At 39.7% G+C, this 12,979-nt stretch overlaps 1 protein-coding gene across 4 annotated transcripts in view; it reads right to left on the bottom strand.

Annotated features, from left to right (window-relative positions):
* Window positions 1-12,979, bottom strand: part of col22a1 (collagen, type XXII, alpha 1) — a 75,327-nt gene that overhangs the window by 31,201 nt on the left and 31,147 nt on the right. For 2 of the 4 annotated variants that reach the window (XM_057828464.1, XM_057828463.1), the window contains exons 7-19: window positions 12,663-12,774; window positions 10,020-10,143; window positions 8,122-8,397; window positions 7,969-8,049; window positions 7,629-7,745; window positions 7,500-7,544; window positions 7,354-7,416; window positions 7,164-7,202; window positions 4,107-4,160; window positions 3,943-3,996; window positions 3,814-3,867; window positions 1,655-1,708; window positions 1,532-1,576 (exon numbers count right to left, since the gene is read on the bottom strand). In XM_057828464.1, coding sequence (XP_057684447.1) covers window positions 1,532-1,576; window positions 1,655-1,708; window positions 3,814-3,867; window positions 3,943-3,996; window positions 4,107-4,160; window positions 7,164-7,202; window positions 7,354-7,416; window positions 7,500-7,544; window positions 7,629-7,745; window positions 7,969-8,049; window positions 8,122-8,397; window positions 10,020-10,143; window positions 12,663-12,774 — 1,118 coding nt within the window. The remainder of the gene's footprint in view (window positions 1-1,531; window positions 1,577-1,654; window positions 1,709-3,813; window positions 3,868-3,942; window positions 3,997-4,106; window positions 4,161-7,163; window positions 7,203-7,353; window positions 7,417-7,499; window positions 7,545-7,628; window positions 7,746-7,968; window positions 8,050-8,121; window positions 8,398-10,019; window positions 10,144-12,662; window positions 12,775-12,979) is intronic. The other 2 variants (XM_057828465.1, XM_057828466.1) reach the window with 2 other exon arrangements.

Here is a 12,979-nt window from a genome sequence, read left to right as displayed (position 1 = left end):
AGTTTTTGACTGGGGTAACTACATTGGCACGACACCGGCGGGCGTACCACATTCAATGGTTGACGATCTTGCCGAAAAGTACTGCCTGAGCAGCTTGATTTAGAATTCCCCTCAAGAATGATGGGGAAAGAAAAAGCGCTCATTGTCAACTTATTATAATAAATATTCTTGTAAGTTAATTTTATTGCTGACACTGCGTTTCGGGGACATCAACATGTTGTGCCCCCCCTGCCCAAAAAGTCAAACTCCGCCTATGGGTTCAGGATGACATGGTTTTTTGCACAAAAGCGCCACAAGATTGCCGACTTCCACTATAGGAGTTGCTGTGCACCAAGATACCACTAGATGGTGCTTCAGTAATACTTTTATATTGGACCACAAGGGTGTAAAAAGTACCATGAGTTGTCCGGAGGCTCCCTCTAGTGGTACACAACTAAATAACTGTCCCTGTAAAGTTCAGTTGTATTTAACTCGTTAGTTCAATTAAAATTTCATTTTTAGAAATTGTTATTTAAGTACAGTTTTCATTCAATTGTTTTTAGAAACCCGGTTTTTAAATGCAATTTTAATTCAATTTTTATGTGCTATACATTTTAAGTAAATCAATACGTGGGTAGTTATTTTCTAACAATTCTTAATTTTTTCATTTAAAAAAATCGTTTCTACAGGGTTGGATGTCCGTGCATTGGGTTTTTAAGGGCCTTTCAGATTCAAATAAAAACACTCCAGCAGTCATACTGCTGTGAGCGAGGAGAATAGAGGTCAGCTAAGTGACTTCGAGTCTCTTCATCACTTTCACAAGTACTTCCCCGCTCTTGACCCTGTGGAAGTTGCTGAATCGCAGTTTGAGTGACAGGCAGAACACCTCACAGTGCAGTTTTTGATGAGATCTCAGTATGCTGACAGCCTGCTCCATATCCTTGTTGCCGTGTGGAAAAGTCATCAAAGGATTCTGTACTTACTGCTATATTAACAAAAGATTAAATGGAAACTGACAGGTTGCTATTTACATCTATAGCATTACTGCTTTAGACATGAGGTGTTATGATGTTTGCGGAAGCATTAGACATCAACAAAACGTCTGTGGGTTTGGGAATTAGCTGCACTGTAGCCAAAAAGTACCCCCACATTTGAGGCAGATGGGAAGTGAGGAAAGTGAATCAAAGAAGTCACATCTGTTTGTGCAATTTTTATGTCCCTGGGTTTGCAGGTTCACCGAGAGAAATGGTCTCGTTCTCACAATAAGTTGTCCTCACCTCAGGCGTGACAGAATGTAATGCTTGTTTAACTTAACATCTTCATTATTTAAACAGATTCGTGATTTAGTAGGACTTCATCCAAAGAGAAATGTTAGTTTCCAATAGTTCAAAAAGAATATTGAAAATATAACTATAATTTCTCTGACATTTTCATAACCTTTAAGTGAAACAATCATATGTGTTTTTGAGGAACTATCAAAACGTGTCCAACTAGGGATCAATGCATAAGGACAGAGGTGCACACTTCACTCCACAAATACAGCATCACTTACACTTAGGCCTGTCGATCCTTTTTCACCTTTTTTTCCGTCGCCACCCTATAAAGAAATTTAGACATGTTATGATATAGTATTCATTCACTATCACATATTAACAGTGATTGTACACACACTTACACTGACACCTTTTGGACCTGGTGCTCCTGGATAACCTGCGTCACCTTGAACGCCCTACAAAGTAAACAAACATGACATTATAATGTGACACATAAAAGGCAAGGCAAGGCAAATTTATTTATGTAGCACAACTCAACAATAGGCAATTTAAAGTGCTTTACATCACATGAAGATCATAAAAATCACATTTAAATTAATAGGACGTAAAAACAAAGACAATCGAAGTAGGAAATAAAATTATACATAAAAATCACATTTAATCATGAATAGAATAAAAAATATATATATATATATATATATATATATATATATATATATATATATATATATACATAATAATTATAACAATATTATTAATAATTTTGCACAAGAGAATGGAAAGCAAATAGATTGAAATATATAGACAGTTATGGATATGCAGTGCTAAACAAAAGCATTTTTAGCCCTGATTTAAAAGAGCTAACAGTTTGAGCATACTTCAGATCTTCAGGTAACTTGTTCCAGAGGTGAGGAGCATAATAACTAAATGCTGCCTCAATGCAAAAGCATGTTTATTTCATATTACATGCTGTATTTTATGCTGCTGAATGAAATAGACCGCGTGTGTGGAAGCGATCAATATATTTAAGAAGAAGAAAAAGAAGGCGAATGTGACATCAGCCGACTAATCCTCTTCACAATACTGCCATTACTATCGTATGCAGGAGAACTGCGGATTCAGCGGATTAATTTGTTTATTTTCTTGCGTCGCACCACTCCAATGTGCTGCAGGCTTTTGTTGCTGCACCAGGGAGAGTGGTGTGAGACTTTTTGGGATTTCCAAAAGATCATGTACACCACAAAGAAAGGGCAAAGCAAGTCCGACAATCAAGAGACCATTGTCGGATGACTAAGTGAGTAAGCTACATGTTTTATGTTGAGTCAAATACTGGGATCATGGCAAACGTTTTAATGAGGTGGCTTGCATTTTGTGGGTAATAATGATCCCTGTCCACCGAGAATGTCACTCGGCCGACGACTTGTCACACACCATGGTCACCGGCCAATAAAGGCGTGCCTGCCTATAGAGCGCTATCCTCGGCTTGGGCCCGGGGAGCCCTCCGCTCTCGTCTCCAGTTCTCCATTGTGTCCAGACTTCCAGCCCCCTCGGTCCTCTTTGCATGCCCGCCTATAGAGTGCTATACTCGGCTTTGGCTTGGGCAGCCACGCGCTCCGACGTCGGCCTTTTTTTTCACCGAGAACGTGCCATTTTCGGCGTTCATTCCCCTCTGCGTCCCTGGCAACAAGCACTGCCGGGGCTGCAGCAGAACGACCAGCCGAAACTTGCTCACCGTCTGGGGGTGGCCAATCGGTGAAGACAATCAACCCCGCCGCCGTGTTTGACATGAATCGGGGTAGTTTTGTGTGATTTTTCTTTTTCAAATGTGAGGAAAAGACTTGGAAGAGTCGCTCGGTTCGGGTTAGCATGTCGCCAAGCTTCACGCCTTCTGTTTTCTTTACGCTCTTTCCTCTATCTCTGAAGCCGGGGCAGGGAAATGACAAAAGCCGGACTAACTCCGGTGGCATAACATACCATTCAGGAGGTTTAAGAAGTCGGCAGTTTTGACCATTATGCAGTAATTTAGCCCTGTCGTATGAAATAAATGCATTTTTAATATTACATATTCAACTTAGCACAAGACTATTATTTGTCATGACCATACAATTTATTTAGCAATTGGGGAAAAATATTTAAAAGACTATCCTGTAAAAATACTGGAGATATGAAAACAATGATGACATTTTTTCTGCTCTGTCGCATTTTCTTCGCTCTGAATCTTTCCCATTGGGCTGAATTGTAAATCAGCTGAAATCGTTACTCTGCTGACGTCATCACCCAGATGGAGGCGCTACAACGCTATAATGACAGGCGGGGCTAAATGGCGGATTAAAAGACTCATTTTTCGTCATCTGAGCATTGCCGAATTGTTCTATATAGTCGAATCGTCTCAAAATATGATTTTTCATTCACATAATAATGCTGTTTAAGATTTTTATATGCTGTCAAAGACACTTTGTTATCAATTTTTGAGTGAAAGTTGGTTCTAAAAAAACAAGCCAAACTGCAAATATGCTATGATTAACTGTAATAATGTTACTATTTGACTACAATAACCTACCTTTTCTCCAACAAGGCCAGGAAGTCCTGGATTCCCAGTCAACCCAGCCTCTCCCTATCAAAAAAAAAAAAAAAAAAAAAAAAGGTGTTCATTTCATTCTCAAAATAACACCACACAACAAGTATTTACTTTGTCGCCTTTTTCTCCAGATAAACCATCGAAACCAGGAGTGCCACCAATTCCCTGTTAGATCATAAAAAAAAAAAAAAAAAAAAAAAAAAAAACCTCAGCACCAGTTGGAGAACTGTTTGGATTTTAAATTCACTGTAAATCCAGGTTCAGACGTGCCAGACCTTCTCCCCTTTTTGTCCGGGGGCACCCGTCAGCCCAATGCTGCCTCTATCACCCTGTTAAAGCAAAGTATTTGTTATTTTCACGGAACGACGGGCCACACTTGAGCATGCAGGGCGAAGGCGTGCTGTCACAACCTGTTAGCTCCATAAAATAAGGTTAAATTGGATGGTTTGTTAGAAGGAATCAATGTTGAACACTAGTGGTTATCAAACTTGGGGGTGCGCTCCCTAGGGGTGGCCCAGTGTTATGCCTAGGGCGACATTTAACTTTTTATTATGCGTTACATTTTTTCAACTGAAGTGACCACAGCAATAATTATTGTATTTATGTTTGTATTTCAAGTTTTTGTTGATTCCAAAAGAATAATGTTTGCAAGATAAGGTAAGCTAAGAGGATGAAAATAATTTCATCTCCAAAAGGGGGCGCTGCAAAAAAAAAAAAAAAAAAGTTTGGCAACCACTAATGTACACACAAGTTTGGACACACACAAAGAGTCACATTTGACAAAAGCACATGGCTCAAATATCTTGAAGTAATAGCAGGTATGCGCGTATACCTGCTATCCCACTTGTCAAATTTATTGTCTTAAAATTGTATCAGTTGGCAAAAAAAAAACTTTAAAAAGATTGTTTGTTGTATGGATCTTGAACCAGAAAGTCTTCACAAAGAACGTTTCTGAAATTACCTTGCGAGGGTTATATAATAAACCAATTTAACATGACATACATACATGCCTTCCACTGTAAGCGGTGTATGTACAGTATATAATTTGAACACACGTCATTTCTTTCATCCGAGATTAAGATAAAGACCGTCTCCGTTCACGAGAGACATTACTTAAAACAGCATTACTTCACAGGGGAAATGCCCTTGTGAGTGAGTCGTTGAAAGGTGCAATTAGAGGCATGAAAGTGGGATGAATTCACTTTCACCCCGTGCAACTCAATGACCCAACCTGTGTTATTTTATACCGCAGTGCAGGGCTGGTTTGTGTCACAATTTTAGCTGTTTAAGCAACAAATTGTGCCCAGAAGAAATATGCATGCAGAAATGAAATTCCTGCCATTGGCAGCGATAGAAGCCCAATACTGTGGCTCTTTTCATCTGTCTGCTATGAATTTAAAGGAGTTTGTGACGAGTAGACATCCAATCCATTTGAATTGGGAGGGTTGGCAGCGAATGAACATGCTTAATTTGCTGCCAACCCTCCCAGTTCAAATGGATTGGACATCTATTGTTGTCAGTGACAGGCAATGAGTTAAAAAGATCACTGCTAGCACCCCTCTCGGTCAAAATGGATTGGACATTTATAACTGTCAATGGCACCTAATGAGTTCAATGGGTACAGGTAGTCCCCGGGTTACGAACGAGTTCTGTTTCTACGCTGGCGACGTAGCCCGAATTTCCATGTAAATCGGAAACCCTTTAAAGTACCCCTAAACCTCAAAATAACTATCAAAAACATGTATTATACGTCATTGTACTGTCCTCGCCAAGACGTTAATGCTAAGTCCGAGCTAAATAGTGAGCTAAACTCTCGAATGACAATGTCAGATGTCTATGAGGGTTTGCTGACTTTTTTCAGATGCTCATGACATCAACACTTGCAGAATAGAACTAAAATATAAATGCAATTAAATCAGTTTCATCTTCAATAACTGTAATACAAATCAGTTAGCGTCCCCACATCATCAAAAATGACGTAATTTTCGGACTATCAGCCGCTAATTTTTCCTTCATTTTGAATCCTGCGGTTTACAGTCCAGTGCGGCTTATTTGTTGATTTATTTGGGTTTATAGGCAACACATGCCTCCTAGCATGCATCGCAGCGCTACAGATGTAAATAACAATCAAAATTCATGTTCTGTGCTAAATATTTATTCAGTTACTGTTCCAGTTGTTTCATTAATTGCTTGTTATGGTATTTGGTAACACTTCATTTGACAGTTGTGTCATAAGACTGTCATAAGATGGTCATATTTATGACATGACACTATCATGAGGATTACTGAATGGCTAAGACAGATGTCATTAAGTGTGGCAAATTATGTTAATAACTCCATTTTTGTCCAGTTAGGATCTTTTACATCCAGTCTTATGACCCCACTGTCAAATAAAGTGTTACCAAATACCACAACTAGCAGTTAATGAAACAGCACAGAACATGCATTTTGATTGCTACTTACATCTATAGCGCTGCAATGCATGCTAGGAGGCATGTTGGACAACAGCATTGTTGACAGCCAATTGCTCCAAAGCTTCGTGGTGGTTCATTTGGTCTTATGACAGTCTTATGATGTCGTTGTCAAATAAAGCGTTACCGGTTAATATCTTTTGGTGTGAATATCTCATAATACAGTGAGGACAGTTGCGGCTTATAGTCCAGCGCGGCTTATCAATGAACAAATGCCGTTTTTGTGTCACATTTTGTGGGTGGTGGCTTATAGTTAGGTGCGCCTTATAGTGCAATAATTACAGTATTCCACCACAATTGAAAACCCACAACAAACAGTACAAAAGGTGTTATATACAGGCGTTGCCTCTGTGGATGCTTCACGATCAACAAATGTGCGCGCAGGCGTGCAGCTGTAAACTATCCCCTCTCTCTCTCTCTCTCTCTCTCTCTCTCACTCATCTCTTGCCCACTTCTTGTACATAAATGCGCTCTTCCTCCTGTGTGTGCTTGCGTTCTTATTCGTGTGTACATGCGCTCTTACTTGCGTAAGGAAGTACTACCTGCTCTGCGCTTCGTGCGCCAAAATAAAAGCATGCATCACAATCGACTGGAGACGAAATGACGGACGAGACTCCGGCGTTGTAAAGTCAAAATCACGTAAAACGGGCACGTTGTAACCCGGGGACTACCTGTATAGTATAATAGCATGTCTGGTGCTTTTTCTTTTGTCTTTTTTCAAAATGTACGCTATGTAAAGAAGTAGAATGGAACATGTTCAAGTGGGACGAAAAGCTTTAGTAATACATGCTATTGATGAGAATACATGCTGACAAACTATAATAAGACCCATGCAGCGCAATCAGCGACAGGTTTACTTACCTTCTCCCCTCTATCACCTCTAACTGAGATGACTTTGCCCTGCAAATAATTAATCAACAAGGATTAATTATTATCGAGGCTGGCAGAAAGCCAGAGAGACAAGGAAGGGAAAGCATGCGGTCCGAAATGACTTGTGTGTTTGGTATTAAAACTCATTAATGAATCTATTTTTAATTGAGTTTATCCATACACTTTCTCCTTTTTCGCCTCGGAGGCCAGTCAGGCCGGTGGCACCTCGAAGCCCGGCTTCACCCTGTGAAAGTAGTCCACACAGTCAAACACCATAACGGTGTGTAATTGCCAAACAAAAGATGGCTAAAAGGTGGGGTAGAAGACCTTTTCACCCTTTTGACCTGCACGGCCAGGTGCACCTGCCTCTCCCTACGAGGAATGAAACATCGTTAAAGAAAATGCCTGGAGGGAATTCAAGTCAGGAGGACCAATAGAAGTAAAGGAGGCATTCACCTTGTCTCCGGCAGGGCAGGAGCAGTTGGCTTGGGGGCCCCTTTGCTGCTCCACTGTAGTGGGTGTTGGGGTGGGAATCGGTAAAGGAGGCGCCTCGGTCACAACCTTCTTTGGACACTAAAATGACACACAATACATTAAAATATTGCAGAAATTATTTGGGTGTATGCAAAAAGGTCATCCAGAGATCAGTATTCAAGCTCGGTTGGAACATATGAGTTGTGGTATGATATTATTAGATATTGCAATATTTCATGAAACCAACACACACACCAAGTAGTCAAAAAAAAGGCCAAAAATAACTGGAAGTTCACATGAAATTCCATTGATGTGTACTTACAGGGCCATTGGGTAAATCGCAGCATGTTTCCAACTCGGCATGTTTGGAGTCGCAGTAAATAACCATCCTCTGGAGGTCAAACTGTGCGGTAAACAGACACATGAGCGACCCCGTGGACTAGAAAGATTGATGACGCTTTGCAAAGAGACTCACATCAATGGGCACGCTGTCATATAATCTCTTTCCAATGACAGTCTTTCCTTGGATGTCGATATCCTCTCTGTCGCCAATGGGCAGCGTCTGGATGTGTTTACAGTCCAGGTAGAGAGAGACAGTCTTGGCCTCCACGCTTAAAGCAATCTTGTGCCAGTTGCGGTCGAACAGGTTGTCCACTTCGGAGTTCTTGAACACGGCTCGGACCGCGTCACGGGTTAAGCCGACGGCGTTGTACTCCACCGCCTTGTTTTCACCATCTAGCCTAATGGACACCTGACATGACAGATTAAGGATAGGATTGTGTTGGGGGAGAAAAAGGCTGGTGTCATTTATATAGAAATAATTGACAAAGAATCGGTGACTAGTAACAAATAAATGAATGGATTAATTTAGAAACTTTGAGTGATAAAAAATCTGAATCTTATGAAGTCATGACACTTTTTAAAAAAATAAAATAAAATAAAATAAAATAAAATAAAATAAAATAAAATAAATGCTCTGAACAAACCAACCGAACCAACAAAATTAATTACACAAAATTGAATAAACAAAATAAATAGATACAATTTCTCAAAAAAAAAATGTAAAACAGAACAAAGTGAGCACCATATTTTCCGGACTATAAGGCGCACCTTCAATGAATGGCCTATTTAAAACTGTTTCCATGTATAGAAGCACCACATTATAAGGTGCAGTAGTAGTAGTGGTGTTATACATCCACTAGAATTGGCTGCACAAGCCATGATTAAAGGGGAAGTTCAGAATTTTTGACATTACGCCTAATCTTCAAGTTAGCGAGCATTTAATTAGTCGGTGGAGTTGAATTCAACAATTTCCATTGTAGTTTTTCAGATATTTGTTCGTTTCAAGGCTCCAGAGTGGTTAAGCTAGCAGGAGTTTATGGTGCCTGCTTAGCACGCCAATAAAAAAAAAAACGTTATTAACAGATCTAACATCGTCACATAAATTCAAAATGCAGTTCACTGTTCCAAATACCCATGCGGCCAAAACAATGTCCCATCAAACTGCCGTATTTCATGTCATTCTGCAGGACAATTTTTGTATATGCGTAATGCGACCACAATAGACCACAATAGGCTTCGGCCACTCGTGTTCAATCTGCTGGGGAGTGCCTTTTGTTCCCACAAAAAGAATCAGCGGTGAAAAAAAACAATGTGATATCAATCCGCCACGCTTGCCTAGGCAGCATGTTCTCTGCAGAGCTGCTGGATTACAAATGTTGCTGTTCATACTACAATTATTGATATAAAATAGTCAGTTTTGATAACTTTATCTTGAAAACATAGCCAAAACTATTGATTACACGGGTCATCAGTTGCTCTCATGCGTGCATATGTTTTTTTTTATTAGTATGGTTAGCAGTATCATTGACTCACGTTAGCTTAGCCACTCCGAAGCCCTGAAACCAACAAATAACTAGCAAACTGCATGGAATTTGTCGAAATCAACTGCACCTATTAATGAAACCTCCACTAATTCGAAGATTAAGCCTGACGTCAAAAATTCTGAACTTCCCCTTTAACCAATAATGATCTTCTTTATATATAACGCGCATCAGATTATAAGGCACATTGTCTGTTTTTGGGAAAATAGAAGGCTTTTAGGTGCGGTTTATAGTGCTGAAAATACGATAGATATAAGACTTTTTATAAACTCACAATAGATTTGACTAAAATCAAACTTAATTTACATTCTCATCAACATACAGTATGATTATACTTATTTATCATTCATGTCACATTTGTTTGTTCATACTAATAATTTTAATTTAATAATAATGTAAATAATCATGATCCTGCCCCAAATTAAGGGAGTGATTCAGAAAAAAACTGAAAACCTTTCCACTTATTGCCTTTTTGGGATTGCTGACCCACCTGTGGGATTCCATATTTGTCAAATATCTGCCAAAGGTACCAATCTTCTCGCCTTGAGGTTTTCCTGAATTTAAACGTCGTCACAAAGGCGTATTCATCTGGCAATCCCTGGGGGAACACGTCTCTGTGGAAAGAAAGCACTTTCACTTAATATTACAACAAATAATGGATAGTTGTAGTTCTGTAATGACAGTGTATAATATTAATCACATTTCCTATCTTCATGCAGTCAGTGGGTGGTCCTGAGACCAGCGGTTTGCCCACTGTGTATTTCCAACATTTTGTTTATATTGCATGCCCAATGAGTCTCTGAGGAATACATAAAATGGACCAAGCCAAATGTGTCAAACGCAGTACAAAGTGAGTCAGAAGAACAGCACATTTTCTTTTTAATTTGATTTCACATCACGTCAAATCACAAGAACGCCTTAGATTATGTAGATTAAAACACTTTTTATTCCTCTAACCAAAGCTTAGCAAGAGTAAAAAGTTAGCATTTTTAATCATCATTTTTTTCCTAGCTGACAAATGCATTAATTAGGGCACGATTTAAATTAGCTTTTGGAGGGATTGGTTCCAGCAGCTTTACATCGTTCTCCAATTATGATTTAGATAATTGGAATTGGAACATTTCCATTCCACTACATGCATATAAGTATCCATGCACATGATAAACAATTGTTAAAGATGTTAAAGAGACTCCAAAAGTATTATCTAAATACTTATACAGTGGGGCAAATAAGTATTTAGTCAACCACTAATTATGCAAGTTCTCCCAGTTCAAAAAATATTAGAGAGGCCTGTAATTGTCAACATGGGTAGACCTCAACCACGAGAGACAGAATGTGGAGAAAAAAAAAACAGAAAATCACATTGTTTGATTTTTAAATAATTTATTTGCAAATCATGGTGGAAAATAAGCATTTGGTATATACCAAAAGTTCATCTCAATACTTTGTTATGTACCCTTTGTTGGCTATAACGGAGGCCAAACGTTTTCTGTAACTCTTCACAAGCTTTTCACACAGTGTTGCTGGTATTTTGGCCCATTCCTCCATGCAGATCTCCTCTAGAACAGTGATGTTTTGGGGCTGTTGTTTGGCAACACGGACTTTCAACTTTTCTATGGGGTTGAGATCTGGAGACTGGCTAGACCACTCCAGGACCTTGAAATGCTTCTTACAAAGCCACTCCTTTGTTGCCCTGGCTGTGTGTTTGGGATCATAGTCCTGCTGTAAGACCCAGTCACGTCTCATCTTCAAAGCCCTTGCTGATGGAAGGAGATTTTCACTCAAAATCTCTTGATACATGGCCCGATTCATTCTTTCCTTTACACAGATCAGTCGTCCTGGTCCCTTTGCAGAAAAACAGCCCCAAAGCATGTTTCCACCCCATGCTTCACAGTGGGTATGGTGCAATTCAGTATTCTTTTTCCTCCAAACAAGAGATCCTGTGTTTCTACCAAAAAGTTCTTTTTTGGTTTCATCTGACCATAACACATTCTCCCAGTCCTCTTCTGGATCATCCAAATGCTCTCTAGCGAACCGCAGACGGGCCTGGACGTGTACTGACTTCAGCAGAGGGACACGTCTGGCAGTTCAGGATTTGAGTCCCTGGCGGCGCATTGTGTTACTGATAGTAGCCTTTGTTACTGTGGTCCCAGCTCTCTGTAGGTCATTCACTAGGTCCCCCCGTGTGCTTCTGGAAATTTTGCTCACCGTTCTTGTTATCATTTTGATGCCACGGGGTGAGATCTTGCATGGAGCCCCAGATCAAAGGAGATTATCAGTGGTCTTGTATGTCTTCCGTTTTCCAATAATTGCTCCCACAGTTGATTTCTTTTCACCAAGCGTTTTACCTTTTGCAGATTCAGTCTTCCCAGCCTGGTGCAGGTCTACAATTTTGTCTCTAGTGTCCTTCGACAGCTCTTTGGTCTTGGCCATAGTAGAGTTTGGAGTGTGACTGACTGTGGTTGTGGACTGGTGTCTTACATACCGATAATGAGTTAAAACAGGTGCCATTAATACAGGTAACGAGTGGAGCCTCGTTAGACCTCGTTAGAAGAAGTTAGACCTCTTTGACAGCCAGAAATCTTGCTTGTTTGTAGGTGACCAAATACTTATTTTCCACTCTATTTTGAAAATAAATTCTTTAAAAATAAAACAATGCGATTTTTTTCACATTCTTTCTCTCATGGTTGAGGTTTACCCATGTTGACAATTACAGGCCTCTCTAATCTTTTCAAGTAGGACAACTTGCGCAATTGGTGGTTGACTAAATACTTATTTGCCCCACTGTACATCTAATAATAGTGTTTCCCTTTTTCCATGGCAAATCCTTAAATTGATCATCTAACTTTGAGGTAATGCTTCTTCAGCATTAGCTGGTGTAGACAAAAAAACTAAGCCTAATTTGACAAGGATTTTTTTTTTTTAAACAGTCCAAGCTTGAACAATTTGACCTAAATGGACAAGTTCCTGTTTAATTTCAACCTTGGTTGGATAGTTGTTTTTTTTTTGTTTCCTAGCCAACGAAACTTGACCTTGACGTCTAATTACTATCACCATTTCCATGAAGCATACAAAATACAATATGAACTTTTAAACCAACATGTGCAGATATTGCAATGCTTTAGCTACTTACTCAGTCTGCTGTACAATGGGCATAGTGCCAAGACGGACATATGCACTTTGACCCTCATCAAGTCTGGTGCCCAAAATATCTCTGACACTGAAGTACTCCATCAAGTCAAAGCCTGCATGAGAACACAATAAAAAGAAGCACACATACGTCACTCCAGTATTGAGGTCAAGTAAGGATTTATATGAACGTCAGTGACGCTGTGTCAAATGTTGGCTCGTGTGTTCCAAGGAGAGGGAAAAAATAAGTCACTATCACTGGTACACTCCCCAATTGTGAGCCTTTAAGTACACGTGCACAAGTTTGTCGTTTGAAGTGGC

The sequence above is a fragment of the Corythoichthys intestinalis genome, chromosome 22, assembly GCF_030265065.1.
Source record: "Corythoichthys intestinalis isolate RoL2023-P3 chromosome 22, ASM3026506v1, whole genome shotgun sequence".
Taxonomy (NCBI): Eukaryota; Metazoa; Chordata; class Actinopteri; order Syngnathiformes; family Syngnathidae; genus Corythoichthys; species Corythoichthys intestinalis.
The sequence above is the reverse complement of the archived record's forward strand: the minus strand, read 5'-3'. Positions and strand labels throughout refer to the sequence as shown.